Below are 20,512 nucleotides of genomic sequence, written 5' to 3' on the forward strand. Positions count from 1 at the left end.
TTGTCGAGGCCGGGTAAAGGAGGAAAATGAAGGAGAGGATGTCAGAGCCGTGGTTTTTTTGCAGCTTGGGTCTGTCAGGTGGGGGTAGAAGGTCGGAACCGCGGAAGAGAGGTTAGGTGGCGGGGCTGGCAGGGAAGGGAAGAAGGAGCGCTCCTTCCGGCGGGATGGCGGCTGTCCGGGCCGGGGCTGGGCCCGCGGCACAAGCCGAGGGCTGTCCTTGCTAAATCTCTTCGTCCGGGGGCAGAGGGTAACGCGGGGGCCGCGGAGCAGCGTCCCCGCGGTTCGTAGCAGAGCAGGCAGGGCAGTGTGGCTGCGGGGCGCTGGCGGGGCTGGGCTGAGCTGGGAGGGCTGGTAGCGGGCAGCGTGAGGGCCCTGGGCAGCGGAGCGCGGCGGCCGCTCTGTCAGGGGGTGCTTGGCTGGAGAGACGGGAGGTGGAAGCGAGCCTGCGTGCGAGCGTCTTTCCTTTTATTGTGAAACGTCCACGACGCATAAAATTGCTGGCGCTGGTATCTCCTTACGTAAGCAGCAGGCCGCTGGGAATGCTTTTGAAGATTCTGTACTTGGGCTTTGTGTTGCAGTGGTTTAATAATTTCTTTTTTTTTTTTTTCGTCCCAAATACGTACTTTTACCTGTCCAACTTCCTCCTTCAAGATCAAGAAGAGCTATTTATTTTCAAGATCAGAAGGCTCTGAGCAACCTGATCTAGTTGAAGGTGGGTCTGCTCAGTGCAGGGCAGTTGGACTAGATGACCTTTGAAAGCCCCTTCCAACCCAAACCGTTCTCTGATTTACACTTCACTGATCAGTATCACTACGCTAGAACGTATCTGAGCCTGAGTGTAAACTCTGTCGTTAATTTTTCTGCTTTACTGTTTGCAAATTGCTTTGAGAAATATGTTTACTGTTTGTGGGCATGTTTTTACGCTGCATTTTTAAGGCTTAGTAACATTATTTTTACAGGTCTGACACTGATTTAACCTGCAAAGCAGTAACCTGATCTAACTTCAAAAACAATTACATTTCATGCTTTATTTATGTGGAAGTGGTATAGTTACCCGTTTCCTGTCATAAACATTTTGTACAATGTTTACTTATCTTGGCAGGGAACAGTTCTGGAGGCAAGAGCCAAAATGTTGAGAATTATGAGGAGATTTTTGGTGAACGCATTGAAGTCATCAAGTTTGTGCAATGAGGTAAACTTTTCTCAAATTTTGATACTTCCTCTCTGAGCAAAAGCAATGCTTGAGATACTTGGAGTAAACATTATTTTTTCCTGTCCTTTAAAAATTCCAAACAGATCGCATAATTTCATGTTGGAATTGGACTTCACATAAGGCAGAACATTGAAGTTGATTTTGTAGTTTTTCTGTAAACTTTTTTAGTTATCTGTGATTTTGATTACCTAACATTTGTCATTGTTAAATTTATATTCTTTATACAAATAATTAGACGTATTTAAAATATTGTGGCTACTGACAGTGTGTTTTGATGCTATCACAGATTTTTGCTGGACTTCCCAAATAATATTGGGGGTCGGACTTGGTTTAAACATTGTTGTTACCATCTTCATGCTTCTGCTTCCAAATAGTTGATATCTTGAGCTTCTGTAAATGTCTGACAACAGTATCAGTTCCTGTAAATGTTTTTTGAGTTTAGTTTTCTACAACTGGCAAAAATGTAAGTACAAAGTAGTTATTTATAGTGATAAATATTCAGTATAATTATTTTTTTCCCTTTAAAGCATGTGTATTTCAGGAAGACAAAAATGAGAGTCCTAAGTGTGACACGGCAAAACTACAGTCTAAGAAACTACAGTTCTCCACCAGGTATAAGTTTAAATTATTTCTTGATAGTAGGGATTACTCTAAAAACGAGTAAGAATACTTTCTAAATTGTGTTTTATTTTATTTTTTCTTGTTATTATTTATAGAATTTGGTGTATGAAGCATAAACAGAGCAGTTAAAAGGTTCAAGGACTGAAAATAAGTGTTTTGTACTGCTGCTTTTTTTCTCGCTACATGTGTGGTGTAAAACCTTTAGACAATAAGAAAAAGAAAAGATACAGATACATAAGAAGTCAGGTCAGCTGTGAAGCATGCTGGAACACCTGTCTATTTGCCTGAAATATTAATTGATTATCAAGTAACTGATGATAGCCAACATGTTGGACAAGGGGAGGAAGACAGGAGTCTTGTTAAACAGAAGTTTTAAGTTATCATTAGTGTATTTTTTTTTTTTGCAGACTCCGGATAAAGGAATAAAAATAAGATATGTGGAGAACAACATTTCAGTTAAAACGAATTTTTGCTGGTTTTTGAGTAGCTGCACTGAAATTCAATTGAAATGATTTATATAAGGTAGTGTTGGGAGTCAGGGCCACTTCTACATCAAGATGGAAATGGGAATAAAATATTGGTAGCTAGTGGGTAACCAACGTCTTTTTAAAAAAAAAAAATAGAGCTAATGGATTCAGCACTGTGTATCTTAGCAAAAGTCTTTAACCTGCAGTCATGTAGCTGAGAAAGAAGACTTACTCTTCTCAGTTGCTAGCGTCAACACAGTCTCTGTTGCTACCTTTCACTGCTTCTGTGTAGTTGTCTATACAATGTCCTTGCTGTCTACTGTATTTATGCCAAGTTTTGCTGTGCTGAATATCTCAGTGTGTCACATGGGGGCAGAGCTTCACTCCATACGCAAGAAGACACTGTGATTTAGACAAGCAAAAGATCTCAAACATACTAATGTGTTATTCTGTGGGTTATTTTAGAAACTGTAGGCAACAAGACAGCGTTAGTTGGAGTTTTTACTTGGAGGGGGGTGGTGGGTATTGGTGAATTTACAGCTTGCTACCTTGCTTCTCCTAACATCAATCTTATTCCTCATCAAGATGTTAACCTGCAAGACGCCTCTTTAATGTCTCTCTGGTAAGAGGGATGATCTGTAGACAGTGAAGGAATGTTAGTTTAAATACTGTTGAATTCTGTTTGGCTTGTTGAAGATAAACTAAAGTACTAGGAAGGTGAGTTCCTGAAATATAACTTAAATGGCTTGAGTAACTGAAATATGGATTAATTTCAGAAAAAAATTAGCTTGGCAGCTTATTTTCCAACTAAATAGGATGTGAGAAAGAAAATATCTTGCAAGAAAATACTCATTTAAAACTCCTCAGTTCCACATTTTCTTAACCTAGGCCAGTTTACATTTTCTCCCTGAGAATTATGCTGTTTAGCTTCAGTGTTTAAAGGAGAAATTACTTGAAATTTGTTATCTAATAGCCAGTTCAGATGCATGTCAGCATTTTAGTTGTCTTGAACTGTGGCATATTTTGTTACTGCCTCTGCAGAGTAAGATTTTACTGTGCTGATGATACATTTCTGTATTGGCTTTCTTCTATTGTTTATAGCTTACCAGTGTTTTGAAGAGTTTCGCTTTTTTTTTTTTTAAGAGAGAAAGAGACTTATTGAAAATTAAGTACATATCTTTAGAAATTTGACGTGGTAGGGGTTCTGTATTGTAGTGAGTTGTGGCTCTGATTTTTTTTTTTTTCAACAAGCTCTTTTGGAATTTTCATAAGAATTTTGTTAGAATCTATCGTTACTACATTGAGGTCAATCTTACAAATGGTTGTTTTGTTTTGTTTGTCTCCAGGAGATGTTAAGTCTCTGCGTTCTGTCATTAATCCTCATATATCCAGGTACGTCATGCTAGCTTATTTTTCAGATGTAACCAACAGTCGGAGCAACTGATGTCATTAAAAAGCCATGGGTTGTTGCTATGCCCATCAAATATGTGGTTCATGTGCGTGATCTAAATTAAAGTTAGTACTTACTTACTTTTACCCTTCTGACATTTCAATGTAGAACAGTTGTTGGTGTCAGAGAGATCTTGGACTGTCTCTTGTTTACATCAGAACCAAAACTGGCCTCTTAGGGAAGCTCTGAAGCCGTGGTGGTTGCTGAGAGCTGAACTGGGAAAGGATGTCTTGGCACCTAGACCACTGCTGTGGGCAGGGCTCTAGACTTTGTGTTCATGGGAGCACTCCACCGTGTTAGATGAGGGCCTTAGTAACGAGAGCAAGGTAGTTAGCAGCTGAGCTGCCAAAGGAGTGACTTGGGAGTAAAGTTCCCTTGGAAGACTACTGTCCTGAGTGCAAATTTAGTTAGCATTAAATGGTGAATATAGGGTCTGATCACAAGCCTGTGATGCGCAGAGCTAGTTTTGGAAGCAGTTTTGGAAGCTACTGGCAAGGTACCTCGGAAAGGAAGCCTTGACTGAGCAGAATCAAGGACAACTTCATGGGAACTTGGATGCTAGATTTAGGGCATAAAGAGTATATATGCAATGGATTGTTTCAGGCATCATGGGCTAGGAATTGGATGAGAGGGTGGAGGGGCTGCTTCTGTCGGTGGGAAGGGCAGATGGGTGAGGATAAGGCCAAGAAGTGGCCTTGCCTTGAAGTGAAGTGTGAAAACCTGTTGCAAAACTCTTGAGTACTACTGATCTGAAAGAAAATCCACAATTCAAATACTAACGTACTTCAGTATTTGAACGTACACTGTATCTGATATGCAACAGAGGAAAAATTTTATTTGTCTGGTATGCTATTCTTGGTGAATATTAATTGTTTATGCAAATAACAATATCACTGAATAAAAAACCACCGCAGTAAAAGCAGTGTTTTCACTTTGTGCAGAATCCGAAACATTGGCATTATGGCCCACATTGATGCGGGGAAAACTACAACAACGGAGAGAATGTTGTATTATTCTGGATACATAAGAACACTTGGAGGTTGGAAATACTTTTTGCATTTCAGTAGCTTTGAGAGATTTGATAGTATATAGCAACATACAATGCCATTAGAGGTTGCTGGTGGAATACTTGGCGTAGAAGCCAGTTGTTCCGAAGTTGTGCTGCAATATAATGAAATTCTAATGCACATTCAATGATGTTCTAAGGCAGTTGTACTTTGAGGGATCATAGGTTTGTATTTTTCTTTCAGTGCGTTATGTTTTGGTTAACGTTTGATGAGAGGTCCCTCTTGTTTTGGCCATTCTGGTAAAACTGTTTCTTCAGTTCTCTTTTGGCCTGTAAAGAAACCAGGTTAACAAAAAGTAATTTCTTTTGAAAGCCATAGCACAGGAAGAATTCCTTGCTTCAGCAATGCTTGCAGAGTTCTTCAAGATTGAAAAGGTCAAAGCAGCCTCCATTTGTGCTACTTTTTGACTTTTTAAATTTAATTCCTTGTTCTCTACTGTGTATGAGAATGGTAGAAGATGTGGGGTGGTTGAAGTTGGTTGCCTGCTTGTTTAAAAATGTGGAACTGTTTCTCTCTTTATTAAAAATTTAAAAAAAACCAGAAGCAAAACCCAACCTCTTACTTGTTTGGTTTGGTATTTAGTTGATTTTCTACTTAAGTTTAGTTTTAACTTAATTACCTTTTAATTATTAAATTTTAAAATGTCAGTCACATTCTATACAGTGAGTACAGCTAGGTTTTTTAAAACTAGTTTGCTCATGATTTTGGATTTTGCTTTAAAGTTTCTCATGGTGTTACTAGGATTAAGAACAACAAAAATGTTGTTGGAGCTGCTTGTCTGATTTACAGAGCTTTTGCTCCCTGGAAAGGGAGCCTGGGTAAATTAGCCGGTATTATAATTTTCTGAAAAAGGCTAGTTTTCATAGCTTATATATATATATAAAAGGGATGGTATATCCAAATCTCTCTTGGTATCTGTATTCCAAGACAATTTGAGCTTTTGAGTTATTTACCTATCCAACTGTAATCCTGCTTCACAGATGTTGATGATGGGGACACGGTGACAGATTTTATGGTACAAGAGCGAGAACGTGGTATTACCATTCAGTCTGCTGCTGTTACATTTGACTGGAAGGACTACAGAATCAATCTGATTGACACCCCAGGTACTACACTTATCAGTACTCACATTATTAGGGGAGAATAGGTGACGTGGTATGTCGTATAACACAAGTCTTAGTTTTAAATATGGTGCAATATTTAATTGGTTTAATCGCCTCAGTAAAAAGGACGATACTGAGCTTTGTTCAGCTTTGCCTAACAAAGTTTACTAGTACCTAATCTAGCTTGTTTAAAGTGAGCTCAGACACTTCCACAATAAATTGCTCTCGGTTCTGGTTTTGAAATAGAAAAATCTTGTGTGTTTCAGGGACTCATAGGTGTATTTCTCTGCAAGTGAAGACGGGGTTGTTTTGACACGATTGAAAAAAAAAAAAATTAAAAAATATAAGGACCTGTTGATGTTGCCTGTTTGGATTATGGTGGTATAAAAAGAAGATTGTTTTTTAGGTCATGTGGACTTTACAGTGGAAGTTGAGCGTTGTTTGAGAGTCCTGGATGGAGCTGTAGCAGTGTTTGACGCTTCAGCTGGTGTTGAGGTAAAAACAACTGGTAGATTTTTTTTTTTTTTTTTTGTCTGATGACTGTCATAGTTCAGCCCCGATCAAGACCAGACTACTCAGTCTCTCTCTCACTCCCCCCACCCTCTGAGAGAATAGGGAGAGATAATATAACAGCTCAAGGTTTGAGATAAGGATGGGGAGAAATCCTTAAAGTTACCGTCACGGGCAAAACAGACTCGACTTCGGGAAAACTATTCATTTATTCCTACAAACAGCAGGATAATGAGACAGAAAACAAGATAACCTCCCTCCACCCCCCGAGTGGCACAGGGGGGAAGAGGGAATGGGGGTTGCGGTCAGTTCATCATGTGTTGTTTTACGCCGCTGCTTCATGGTTGGGGGAAGAACTCCTCGCATTCCTCCCCTGCTCTGCTGTGGGGTCCCACCCATACGCCACAGTCCTTCCTGAAACTGCTCCGGCGTGGGTCATCTCTTCCATGGAGTGCAGTCTCTCCAGAATGGCTGCCCCAGCGGGCCCTCCACAGGCCACAGCCGCCTTCAGGCATCCACCTCCCCCGGTGTGGGGTTCTTCACGGGCTCCGAGTGGATCTCTGCTCCTCCGTGGACCTCCATGGGCTGCAGGGGGACAACCTGCTCCACCATGGTCGTCACCACAGGCTGCAGGGGAATCTTGGCCAGGAGCTGCATTACTCCTCCCCCTCCTTCTTCACTGACCTTGGCGTCTGCAGCCGTTCCTCACAACAGGCTGGCAGATGCCTCTCAGGATCTTTTTACATCTTATTCATTTCACATCTCCTCTCCACTTCTTGCAGCTGGGCCGGACCGAGTCAGGCCCAGTCAGCTGCCTGGCGAGAGGCCAGAAGGTGAGGCCTGCAAGGCCCATGAGGCCTGCGCCTCCCCCTCTGTGCCTCTTCCCCCGCTCAGCTTCTTCACATCTTCTCTTCTCTTTTTTTTTCTGTTTTCCCCTTCTTAAATACGTTATCGCAGAGGCGTTATCACGGAACATTGTGCTACCAATCGGCTCGGCCTTGGCCAGCAGCGGGTCCGCCCTAGGCCCGGCCGAGTCCACTAAACAAAGGGGAGCAACTTCTAGCAGTTTCCTACAGAAGCTACCACCTTAGGCCCCCCCTCACTAACAAAACCACAGCAATGACTTAAATCAGACTGAAATAACAATAATAATCATCATCATAATAGTACAGAGATGTTGCTCTGTATTATGTCTTTGGATGCTTTGATCAATTCAGCTTCAGGAAGCTGAGCTTCCTGAAGTCCCATAGTGTACAGGAATTTCCATGGTAGAAAGGGACAGATAAGTGGAATTCTCATTAAAGTCGGAGGGCTTTGTTGTTTTGTTGCTGTCCTTTACAAACGTTCATTGAGGGGAATGCTTCTGGCTAGCTCCACCAGTGGAAAGAAATCAATGCCTGTTCATTTCTCATTTTCATAGAATTGTAGAATGGTTTGGGTTGGAAGGGGCCTTCAAAGATCATCTAGTCCAATCCCCCTGCAAGGAGCAGGGACATCTCCAGCCAGATCAGGTTGCTCAGAGCCCCGTTCAACCTGGCCTCGAACGTTTCCAGGCATGGGGCATCCACCACCTCTCTGGGCAACCTGTTCCAGTGTTCTACCACCCTCATTGTAAAAATTTTTTTTCCTAATATCTAACCTAAATCTATCTCCCTCTATTTTGAAACCATTACCCCTTGTCCTGTCACAACAGGCCCTACTGAACAGTCTCTCCCCGTCTTTTCTGTAGGCCCCATTGAGGTACTGGAAGGCCGCTATAAGGTCTCCCTGGAGCCTTCTCTTCTCCAGGCTGAACAGCCCCAACTCGCTCAGCCTGTCCTCATAGGAGAGGTGCTCCAGCCCTCTGATCATCTTTGTGGCCCTCCTCTGGACCCTCTGCAACTGGTCCACGTCATTTTTTGAAGGTCATCTAGTCCGCCCCCCCTGCAAGGAGCAGGGACGTCTTCGACTGGATTAGGTTGCTCGGATTTTGTGTAGAAAATGAGTAATTTTCAGGCATAATTTCTCCCTCCCCAGTGGCCTATTTAACATGCCCTTTGTGGCATAATGCAGAAGAGGTGTAGGCAGGCCAGAATTTGACTTTATAGTGTGAGATGTTTGAGCAGTTCAATCCGGTGGAAAAGTTCGATGTTATGTCCCATGGAACGCAGTGATTTTGTAACCTGTTGCCTAGATGAGGAGTGAGAGAACTCTTGATCAGTGTGAGTCACATCATTTAACCTCTATTGGAAAGCATTTAGTGAACCTGAACTGAGTAACAGCTGCCACCTCCAAAACCGAAACAATTAGATCTGCTTGTGTTTTTTCTAAAACTGTGTAGGAAATCCTTGCATTATGTCCATGTATTAGTAAGAGACAATTTCTGAATCTGAAATGATTTTCATACATAAATAATTTAACTTTCAAAAAATATGTATCATGAATGGCTCAGCAGTACACAAGTTGCTAGCAAAACCGCAGTAGTTTTTAGTACTGTACGTGTAACCACTGAAACTCTTGCTTGTGTGTGCTTAGGTAGCTTGGCAATAAAGTTTTAAGTCTCTACAGTACGGAGTTTTTTCTGGATATATCCCCTATAATGCTTAGTTTCTCTCCATATTCTGTGGCCCGTATGCCTGTGTGCCCTTAGTGAAGGAGGCGGAATGACAGCAGTTGAGATGAGATGAGACAAAGCTGTTTGTAGAGTTCAGCTGTGCTGCTGGATACGGGATTGTTGGAACACATTCAGCACAGTTACTTTCTGTACTCTGAACTTGGTCCCTCAGTGGTATTGGGGAGTGTATAGTTCAGCTATTGCACTAATATTTCCATTTTGTCGTTTCCTTTAGGCCCAAACTCTGACAGTGTGGAGACAAGCAGACAAACATCAAATACCACGAATTTGCTTTTTGAACAAAATGGACAAAACCACGGCAAGGTACTTAGACAGTTGTTATAATCATTGCTAAAAAACCTTGTGGGAGAATGTATCTAATCAAGTTAAAATTTTTCTCTTAAGCATAGAGCAAGCTAATTATGTTAATAGTTACTATATACATCTTTGTGCAGCTGCATATTTTTGTGTAATCTTTTGCAGTACATAAGGAGTGGTAAGCATTTTACTATGTCATTAAGTTTTCTGTAACTTAGTGTCTTTTTTTATATACAGTTTTACATACGCTGTTGAGAGTATCAAACAAAAGTTGAAGACAAAGCCTTTGCTTTTACAGGTAAGCTTTTATTTGCTTTCTTTGGAATGGAACTCCTTTCTTAATGTTTTGCAGCTGCCTAAAATCTCCACTCTGTCTGCAGTTGCCCATCGGCGAAGCCAAGACCTTCAGAGGACTGGTTGATGTTGTGACTAAGGAGCAAATAGTTTGGAAACCTACTTCTGATTTGGATGATGGAAAAAATTTTGAGCAAAAGCTGCTGGTAGAGGCTGATGATCCCCACCTGTTCCAAGAAGTCCAGGATGCCAGAAATACCTTAATAGAACAAGTAAAGTTCTAAAGTAAATGCATAATGTTTTAAAACTGTTATTTAGAACAGTATTAAAAATAGGCTGAAAGGCACCTCTGGAGCTGTCTGGTGCAGTGACTTGCTCAAACTGGGCCTAATTTCAGCATCAGTTGAGGTTGCTCAGGCCTTCTTCAGTTGAATTTTCGAGTCTAAGGTTGGAGATTACAGTCTGTCTGGGCAGCCTCTCCTTGTGCTTGATCATCCTTGTAGTGAAACATTGTTTCTTTTGTCCAAGGGGAGTTTGCTATGTTGCAACCTGCAACAGGTTTTGCACAGTTGACAGTTGAGAAGGGATAAAGAATGGAAGAATTAATGGAAGTAAAAGAATAATTTGCCTCTTGAGCAGTGCAGAACACTTGAAATAGTTTGTTCAGAGTGTTTTTCTTCTCTCAGCTGGCATTTTAAGGTCCCACCATTTTGTGTGATTTATGTAATTATATTGAAAAAGTTGATTGTACTTGAGAGACTCTAAGCAAGTCTTCTCTCAAAGTAAAAAGTTTTGGGTTTTTTTTACATCCTTTGTTACTTTTTTTTACATCCAATTTGCTTTTGTACAACTTAAAAGTATAGCAGTGATTACATTGAATGCATGCTTTTGTAAGCAAAAATACGGAGGTAACAACTGTGTTTATCTCACATATCAATCCATTTTGCTGGAAGGACTGCCCTCGGTACAACTTCATATAACATTGTGCAAGTGCATAAGCAGATGATGCTAGGCTTTCTATTTCCTTTAAAACACCAGAATCAGAGTGATCTGTTTTGTGTTGCTGTGAGTTCAGTAAAACACATACACAATCTGGTTTTCAAAATTTCAACGTTTTAAGTGGGGATGTTGTTACTCAGCCTCTTATCTTAAGAAATGTATTGTCAGGTAGAAAGCTTTGTAAGAATAGTGTTGGTTTTTTTTCCTTTTGTTTCTGGGCCCTTCCTGAAGCAGGAAGAGGCAGACCAGGAGTGTGATAATTGCGATAACGTTTTATTTTTTAAATATTTTTTAATATGGTTTTTATCATGTTTATACTCTTTATCAGAAACACTGTAGAACTTAGTAGTTCGAATACCAGCCATCTTGCACACTTTACTTTCACTTAATTAAATTAATGCTTTCCTTTATCTCTCATGTTTTAGCTATTAGTCCCCGCTTCTTGCAGGGGGGTTGGACTAGATGACCTTTGAAGGTCCCTTCCGACCCAAACCGTTCTATGATTCTATTGGTTTGATTAGACTTCTAACTGCTTGTGAAGGATTCATTTCAGTATTTGGTCTATTGCTGTCGTAGCCGCTAGAGGGGATGAAGTGCCTTCCTGCATTTAGGGTATCCCGAGTCTAGGGCAGTGCAACGCTGTATGTGAGATGAGGTGTAGAGAGTAGTTAACTTATATGTCAGGCTAAGTGGTAGAGTTTGAAAACACAGATGAGCTCTTGAACCTACAAGCCTTTGCCATGAAGAAGGTCAAAATGCCCCAGAGGCTTGTCTTTTTTTTCCAGCTGTATATAGGTTGGCTCCCGAAGGTTACTTGCTGGTTACTTCAGACTTCGCCTTGTTTGCAGATCTGAAATTCATTCAGCTATACCCTTCATGGCTGTCGCTGTATGGCTGCAGGCTTTTTCAGTTTCAGGGAGAAGTACAAGCATTCTTTCTCTCACAGATGTTTTGCTGACAACAGCTTTATGAGTTGTTTGGTTTTTTTTTTTCGCTGCTGTCCTTTCTTGGAACCTTCATTTCCGTAATTTTCTGTGGCTTGCGTTTATGATCTCTGATGTCTTTAAAGGCTTTGTTCTTGCTCTGTTTAGCTATATTTCCTAAATAACTAAGATTTGTGACTTATCTCTGAAACTGCTATATGCCAAATAATAAAGAACAATTCTGTTGAAGGTTGCAGATCTGGATGATGAATTTGCTGAACTGGTTCTAGGAGAATATAGTGAAAATTTTGACTTAATACCAGCTGACAAGGTAATTTTGACATTTCATCATTTATAAACAAGTATTTACTAGCTGTTATTTTGAAGGGGTGGGTTTTCTTCCTTTGGCACATGCTAGTTATGATTTTGCAGATGTGCATTCTTTATCAACAAAAAAAAAATTATACCTGCTTTTTTACTGAATTTATACTACTGTGAATTTAGGACAAAGTATATTCAAACTTAATATGAATCTTATACGGTAATGCACTAAGTATGATGATTCTCCAGTGCTACGCACAACTTTAAAAGTAGGGTATCTTTGTTCAGGAAGGTTTGTTGGGGTTTGGTTGTTTGGTTTTTTTTTTTTTTTTTAAAGTCAGGCTTTAGGGAAAAGTGAATGAAATTTCCAGGTTGAGTCAGTTCAGTTTGCTCCTGAGCTGCTGGTTCTTACTGACAGAAGTAGCATCTCAAATGCTGTGAATTGGTTGGATCTTCAGACACTGCATGTTGAAAGTGGTGATCTACAACATTCTGAATTAAAAGGACTGTTAGAAAAAGAGCAAGAACAGCTGCAGATCTGCATGAAACATTTAGAAATCTTAAAAGCAGTATATTCTGTTTTAGCATCTAAACATTGAGGCTTATGGTTTGGAGCTTACCAAAAGCAGTGAAAGGATGAGTGATGTTACATTTGCAAACATACTTCTTAACTTCTGGCGATTGTTAGCAATGTCTGATAGCTGGAATGCAATTTAAGGCTAAATTGTAGTTCCCATGTTAACAGAAAATAATTATTTTTTGCAGTTATGGTCTGCTATCCGCAGAATCACCCTAGCTCAGAAAGCGGTACCTGTACTCTGTGGCAGTGCATTGAAGAACAAAGGAGTGCAGCCATTACTGGATGCTATTACTATGTACTTGCCTGCCCCTAATGAGCGTTCGTATGAGTTTCTGTAAGTAAAAGGAGGGTCAGGAAAAATAAGTAGAAAAACATAAGAGAAAAAATGAAAAATATCAGCAAAACATTCATATATTTTAAAATGTTTACTGTTTTTAATTGTTAAATAAGAGCAAAGACATGTGGGCATAAAAATGCACTCAAGTACTGAACATGCTTTGGTCAGTGCAACTGGAATTGTATGCATTTCTCTCCAGTTGTCAAACTTGCACTTTAGAGTTCTAAAGTCTATTTTTAATCCGAGGATATTGTCATTTTTCAAAGTTGGGGTCTAGGAATCGTCTTTAGTATTGGCTGTCTCGTATGACATCTTACATATCCTACTGGAGCTGGAACTGCTTGCGTTAATATTTTTTGGTATAAATTATGATTTTTAAAAATCTGCCCCTATTAATAGTACAATAAGAAACCTATTGCTTCTTAAACATGTGGAAATGTAAGTAAATGTGAGTTTGAGTGGATTAATCCTACACATATACTTTTTCTTGTGCTTTTTATTTTGCAGACAATGGTACAGGGATGACCTGTGTGCCCTAGCGTTTAAAGTTCTCCATGATAAATGTCGTGGACCACTAGTTTTTGTTCGCATTTACTCAGGTTCACTGAAACCTCAATCAGCTGTATATAATATTAACAAAAGTTGCACGTGAGTAAGGTAGAGGTGTAGTTTAGTGTAGCATTAGAATGTCTGTTAAAATCCTAAGTAATTCAAGAATTTCATTTTCAGGGAGAGAATGAGCCGGCTGCTCCTGCCTTTTGCTGATCAGCAAATTGAAATACCGTCACTAATGCCTGGCAACATTGCCCTTATTGTTGGGTTAAAACAGGTAGTGGAAAATACTGATTCTGCAAGGGAGCTTGTTTCACTAGTGTGCTTTCTACTTCTATGGTGTTGTATCTCAGACATGTTCTTGATTATTGAGGCGTATGTAAACATGCTTTGTTTGAAGTACATATACATGTACTTCCTCCTAAAATTAAATATTGCAATGTGCAAATGTCAGTAATGGGCCTTGGAGATACGGTGCTGATTACATGGCAAGGACTGAAAACTGAAGGTGTATGGTTCTGAGCTTGTATTTATATTGTAACTCTTAAAATACAAGGTAATGCTGTGGAGAGACCTCGTATGGGGAAGGAAAGTGATGTTCCAAATAAGTTACCCAAAAGCAACAGTTTAACTTAAGTTTAAATAAGTTTGTTTCACACTTGCTTGTATTAGTTTACTAATTCAGTATTTTATTGTCTGAACAGGCTGCATAGATCTGGTTTGCACAGATTTTCTAAAATGTAACCAACTTTGGCATCCATAAAGAAATTTTCATTTACCAATACTGTTCTTTGTGGTTAGTCTAAATTTGAGCACAATTTTTCCTATTCCAGAATATTTAGTTGTTTGAAGAAAGAAGTTACAGTAATTGTTTATAAATAAGTATGTGGAGTTTAGCATGAGTGGCTTTGGGGAAGAGAGGTAGTCAGGGTTTGTGGTGGTAGGTGGGGTTTTTTTGGTGGTTTTTTTTTTGTTTTTTTTTTTTTTGTTCTTAATATCCCTTCCTCTCCCCTGTCTGTGTCTTGTGGGTCACTGGGTGTTGATCTATAGAGTGCCACTGGAGATACCATAGTGTCGTCAAAAGCATCAGCAGTAGCTGCAGCACGCCGAGCTGAAAGAGATTCTGGGGGCGAGAAGAAGTCTACCAGTGGTGTCGAGAGCCTTCTGCTAGCAGGCGTTGAGATTCCTGACCCCGTCTTCTTTTGTACAGTTGAACCTCCTTCAATGGCCAAACAACAAGGTACAATGTAGCTAGCTAAGAATAGGATAATATATTCTGCAAATGACGTATTCAAGCATAACCATATTCTCCTGTGTAAGGAACAATGCTCGTCCCCGATCCATGCACACTTGATTAACATGAGTTAAGTTGCACAAATTTATCAGTCGGTGACCTAATAAGGCCCTTTTTGGTGTTTGCACAGATGATGTATTTTAGATTGTTGTTGTCAATATCCTTTGCTGTTACTATGTTAAGCAGTACTAGTAGTAGTACTTTTCTAGTCTTTGTGTCTAGAAAAGCAGTAGTTCTTTATTTTGAGATGAGAAATGGAGGCACTTTCCTACTGTCGTGCTTAGTTTTGCTGCAGTCATGCTCGTATGCTAGAGTTAGTGTCCTGAGTAGAAATAACCTTGAAAAGTGGTGGGTTGTTTTTTCAGTCAGTACTTGCAGTTTTACTCTGTGACTTTGCTCTTCACTTACCAAGATTTCCGTGTGTCTAGTTAGGGTTCACCCATGCAGTATGACCTGTAATCTTGCTGCCTTTCCCAGGAATCTGTCCCAGAGAACTTGGTTCCATTTGACTCTTTTTGGAAATATGTATTTTAAACTCTGTATCTTCATCATTCCAGCAAAGCTGAGCTCAGTTAGGGGTGAAGGAGAGGAAGGGCAAGTACCATGTAGTACGATGGAATGAAGCAAGGCAGAATGTAGATTTGGAGCAATGTATCTACAGGCTGAGCCCCTGGCTTGTAAGGTGTTCCTGATTTTGGGGGGTTTGGATATTTTGGTTTGTGGGTTTTGGGGGTTTTTTTTTTGTGTGTTTTTTTTTTTTTCCAGAGACTGTAAGGTAGATAAATGCTGCCTCAGCTATGAGTTCATTGTTCTGTAGGAGCAGTTGAGATAATGGGACTCAGAAAAAAAATAATTTGCACTTGAACCTTTTAATGTTGAACTCATCTTGAAATATTTAGGCAAATCATGTAAGAGTGACATGATTGACAATTTTTCTTATCTGTAAAAAAGGAGCACTACTTTTTACTGACTTGATGAAGTACTTAAAGGTTCCGTTCTGTCTTCATGCAAGTACAAAATATCACTCTGAAAATAGTATTTTTAATAATTACATTAATGTACTCTGCAGCATGCAGTTAATCTATTGGACAGAATCAGAAGTTGCAAGTTGCTTGGAATTTGAGTTGACTTTGTTTGCCAAGATCTGTGTTTCTCTGGGATCCTTTTGATTCCTTCTGAGAGTAAGATTTGAACTTATGAGGAAAGTGATGTTTAGACATTCATTGTGATTCTCAAATTACTGAAGTCTCTTTAGATACAATGTGTGCTATTTATATACAGACTTGGATAATGCACTGAGCTGCCTTCAGCGTGAAGATCCAAGTTTAAAAGTGAAGCTTGATCCTGACACAGGACAAGTAAGATAAATCTTCTATTACTCACCTTATAACCAAGCTTTGTTTTAGAACTGTCAAGACTACCCTTCAGTTAGTTCATTTGCATATTGATATTTTCTTGAATAAAAATGACTCTTTAAATGGTCATGTCATATATGTACAAAGTTCTGTGCATCAAACTGAAATGGAGTCTTGTGCACTGGTGCTTTACAGAGTAGAGGAAGTCATCCAGTGCTCTGCATGTTTTTGACAGTTCTTAAAAAGTTTGAATTACATAGTCACTACCGTAATGTAAGATGATCTTTTTTATAGCGGTCACAGTAGTGGTAATTACCCTCTCTCTCCCTTGTATGGTGTTTATGTCAAATGACCTAAAGCAGTCCTATTTTCTCTCTAGACTCCTTAGAATTTGAAGTATTTCTAAGAGACTATTAAAAGCATGCAAGTCCTTGCTTAAATGGTTGTATTAAAACCCGAGTTTAGCATGTTTTTTTCTCTTCTCTCTTAACTCTCTTCTTACCAGACTATTCTTTGTGGCATGGGAGAACTACATATAGAGATCATTCATGACCGAATCAAACGTGAATATGGAATTGAGACTTATTTGGGACCTCTTCAGATAGCATATAGAGAAACCATCCTAAATGCTGCCCAAGCTACAGGTAAAATGGCTGAATGGAAGGAGCATCTTGTTTCTGGTTTTGTAGCTTGATTTACTTTAAATGATCTTCTAAATTAACTTTCAGATTGATTTTATGTATTAGGTTGTTTCCAAATGGTTACTTTGCTTCCTTTTTTCCACTTTCAGATATATTGGACAAAACAGTAGGAGATAAACGACACTTTGTAACTGCAGAGTTAGAGGTGAGGCCCAGATTAGGGGAGAGAGCAACAACAAAACCTGTCATTGAGTATGCTGCGGGTGTAATTGAAGCGCTACCCAAAGAACTCCAAGGAGCTGTAGAAAATGGAATCACGAATTCGTGCATTCAAGGTAAAGGAAGTGCTATGACAGCTACACTGGTCTAACATTTGTGCAAGAAGCAATTTAATATGTTTCTAGGAGGAAAAACTCCTTGGTAGCTTGAATATTTACATATTAACATTAGATGCAAAGGAAAATTCTGAAATTTCCTTAACTACAAAAATTGCCAAACACTCCCTTCCCTATGCCAGGAATGGTAGTTAGCATGCCTTTGGTTTTAAGGTTTTCTTATTTTTCCTTCTGAGTCACTCAGCAGTGAGCTTGGGGTTCTTTTGGTTTACTTTTTAATGTGGTGTAAGAGATAAGGCATTTACCTGATGACATCACATAAACCACAGTGATGTGACAGAAGTGGTTTCAGAGGCCAACATGTACATACCACACTTCTATTAGAGTTATTGATAGGTTTTTTTTATTTTCAAATATATTAAATCCATGAAAGCATACAATAAAAAGCCGTACCTAATTGCGAAGCATAGGCTTTCCAAAGGACTAAAAACGTCATTTATGTTTGATTGAAAACAGGAAGTATTTAATAACTTGTGGCCAAAGAGCTCTCTCAGTAAAATTAACAAGCAGTGGATTGATAAATGAGAATTACTCTCAAGCAGCAGCATGAGATGTTTTTTCCATGTTGCTTTATTGAATTGGAAAGCATTTCTCATCTTTGGCTCTGGAATGAGTCTTGACTGTGTGCTTTCTTCATGCTCCTTGAAGACACTTCAGAACTGTGCTGTCTCCAGTCTAAAATTCATACCGTTAACTGCTTAAAAATAAACAAATAAAATCTGGCCATGTTCTCTGTAGGAAAAAAGCAATGTGTTTTTTCTCTGATGTGGTTCAGGCCTCCTGTCCAATCTAATACAGTTTTTGGTCTGGTTGAGAGTCCTAGGTTGGAGGAAGTAACCTGCCTAGGACACTAGCCATGGTTAATCCCTCATGGAGCTGAGTTAACCCTGCAGTTTTGGTAATGGGTTAGTATCAGGCTTTGCTGTGATCACATTGTGTTGGAAAATACAGCAGCTGTTCTGGCTTCTGGTTAAGCAAAAGGTTTCACTATTTCTTCAAATGAGGTTTTGTTTCAATAGATAAGTTTTAGAGACTATAATGTATTAAAAAATAACTTCATTTTTTTTTAATGGTTGTATGGATGAGCGCACTCGGGAACCTCTGGTTCTGAAATTTGTCTGTGCTTTTAGTAAAGAGGGTAAGAAAGTGTAAGTGTGCATTCATTTGTCTCTTTTGGCAAAACTATGTAGTGACAAAATCACAAAATGAGGAACAAGACCAATAGTCATGCCCTTGGGGGAGGAAGGGGAAGGAGAGGGGAAGGAGGAAAGTGAGAAGTGCCAAATTAATCCTGAAACTTTTTTGCATGTCTTAATATTCTGAAAAAGTAACTTGCTCTCCCCCCGCCCTCCCTGCCCCCACCAGGCCCTTTGCTTGGATTCCCAGTTCAGGACATAGACGTGACGGTGCAATCACTGACGGTGCATCCTGACACCTCCCACACAATGATATCAGCCTGCGTCTCCCGTTGCATGCAAAAGGTACAGTAAAATTGTAAGCTGCTGCAGAACACAGTAGCATGATATACTACTAGGAAAATACACGTGTACCAATATCTGGTAATTGTTCCTCTCTGACAGTGTAATGCCCTCGCTGGGAACATCATAGTCTTTGGAAGCAGGGAATTTGAGAGGCAGTGTTACCTTGAGTTATGCAAGTAATTACTATGTCAATTTTCTGAAAAAAAAAAAAGGTCAACATTACTCTCCTTCCATGTAGGCTTTGAAAAAAGCTGGTGTACAAATACTGGAGCCTCTGATGAACCTAGAAATTACAGTAAGTGAAGATCATCTCAGTGCAGCACTTGCTGACCTTGCGCAGCGGAGAGGTAGTATTCAGGAAATCCAGAGTCGTCAAGATAACAGAGTTGTGGTTGCTGCTGTTCCACTAGCGGAAACAATGGTATGTGATTATTTTATTAATGTTAAAAATGCAAATCTGATCTTTTCTAATATGCTTAAAAATAATCAGGTGTCAGTTCACTTTTTCTGGTGTTATGGGTGAATGAGTTTGGAATGGATGTCTTTTATTGTATTTAATTATTGAAGGTCTGAAGGAAGTGCCTGCAAATCTAGCAGTGTTTTTGTGCCTGACCCACAGTTGAAAACATGCTGGTTTAGCAATCTGCGTCAGAAGAAGTAAATACTACTAAAACAGGTTTTACAGAGAATAGGGTTTTTTTAAAGTACATTATTAGGTCGACTCGTGCATGTATTGCACTTTTAATGCAGTAATATTAAAAAATTAACTTACTAGTATGTTGCAGTGTACTTCTGACACTCTCTCTTGCTTTCTGTGTGACCTAAGCAGCCTTCAGTGCTAACTTGTCTTCCCTTTATCCTAAATTGAGTGACATGTGTTCTCCATTTTGTCCAGGGTTACTCAACAGTTTTGCGTTCTCTAACATCAGGATCAGCAACCTTCACTCTGGAGCTTGCCAGTTATCAAGCCCTGAACAGTCAAGAGCAAAGTGCACTTCTTCAGAGGAGGATGGGGTTGGTGTGATTGCTTGACTCTGTAGCATAATAAAGATATTTTCTATCCTTCCTGTTAAATATTTTCAGGAGCATATTTATGTACACCAGTATGTTCTTCTGGGACCAGCTGGTTTTGGTACACTATGAACTAGCAGCTGTATGAGCAGAACCTGCGTTTATGTGTCCAAAGGAAGGTCTAGGAGACTGTGTGCTTGTGGCACAGCCTTGTAATTGCAAAGCAGCTGAACCAGAGATGCAACCACAACTTGCTGCTTTGCAAATTCTGATCTTAGAGATAATCTGCAATGAGACATGACAAAATCCTCTTCATAGAAATGAGCAGTAAGTGCACCTTAATATGCTATTAGGTCTGTTTCTTACTTTAGTAAGTAAAGTTGGTGAAGTTTATGCCTATAAATGAAATAACTTTACAGTTCTGTCAGTCTGTATCTTGATTCAGTTTCAGATGAATAAGAATATGGTTAATAAGCATTTAAAACTGTACAACTTTAAGTATTGCTTCCTGTATTGTTTAGAAAGCAATTTGAACCAGAGTTCAGGACGGGGTGTAACTTCTACCTGAGCTTGCTTTAGCAAATAAGTGGAATGAATGCTTCTGCAAATTGAGTAAGGTGTGTGCAAAATATACAAGAAAGGTGGAGTTCTCCTAAGACAGAGATTGCACCTTGGAGTATGTTGAGGGAGAGGGGGTTTTTTTTAAATGTTTAGGAATGAGTGATTTAAGCTGCAATGGTTCTGATTTGCTGTGTGTTACAAGTCAGTTCTGATGTGCAATTATCTGCTTATATAGAAAAGTGGCAAATGATGATAAGATACTTAGAAATAAAAACACAGTTTGTTTTTTATTTAAACAGTGTCTTAGCTTTATTTTCCCTCACCTTCAAAATGTAAGGAAACTGGAATTTGCAACTTTATGGCATCTCAAGTTTCAGTGAAGAATCCCCATTTCTAGTGAAACCTAAAATCCGTAATTTTTACTCC

The 20,512-nt window shown here is 39.5% G+C and overlaps 1 protein-coding gene across 7 annotated transcripts; it reads left to right on the top strand.

The window, feature by feature from the left end:
* The first annotated feature begins 59 nt into the window (after positions 1-59).
* Positions 60-20,382, top strand: GFM2 (GTP dependent ribosome recycling factor mitochondrial 2). 7 transcript variants are annotated; one of them, XM_086771074.1, is made up of 21 exons: positions 60-78; positions 1,103-1,192; positions 1,741-1,825; positions 3,648-3,693; positions 4,693-4,790; positions 5,799-5,924; positions 6,328-6,416; positions 9,260-9,348; positions 9,580-9,640; positions 9,723-9,908; positions 11,809-11,889; positions 12,645-12,793; positions 13,304-13,444; positions 13,526-13,625; positions 14,399-14,588; positions 15,924-16,000; positions 16,503-16,641; positions 16,788-16,973; positions 18,399-18,514; positions 18,753-18,935; positions 19,410-20,382. In XM_086771074.1, exons 2-21 carry the CDS (start codon positions 1,130-1,132, stop codon positions 19,536-19,538), a joined length of 2,334 nt encoding a protein of 777 aa, XP_086627200.1. In that variant the 5' UTR covers positions 60-78; positions 1,103-1,129; the 3' UTR covers positions 19,539-20,382. The 7 variants fall into 7 exon arrangements, with proteins under 7 accessions (XP_086627200.1, XP_086627199.1, XP_086627197.1 ...); XM_086771073.1 differs by lacking the exon at positions 60-78 and adding an exon at positions 88-301; XM_086771071.1 differs by lacking the exon at positions 60-78 and adding an exon at positions 88-280.
* The last annotated feature ends 130 nt before the right edge of the window (positions 20,383-20,512 follow it).

Source organism: Chlamydotis macqueenii, chromosome Z (genome assembly GCF_036417535.1).
Source record: "Chlamydotis macqueenii isolate bChlMac1 chromosome Z, bChlMac1.mat, whole genome shotgun sequence".
NCBI classification, from domain to species: Eukaryota; Metazoa; Chordata; class Aves; order Otidiformes; family Otididae; genus Chlamydotis; species Chlamydotis macqueenii.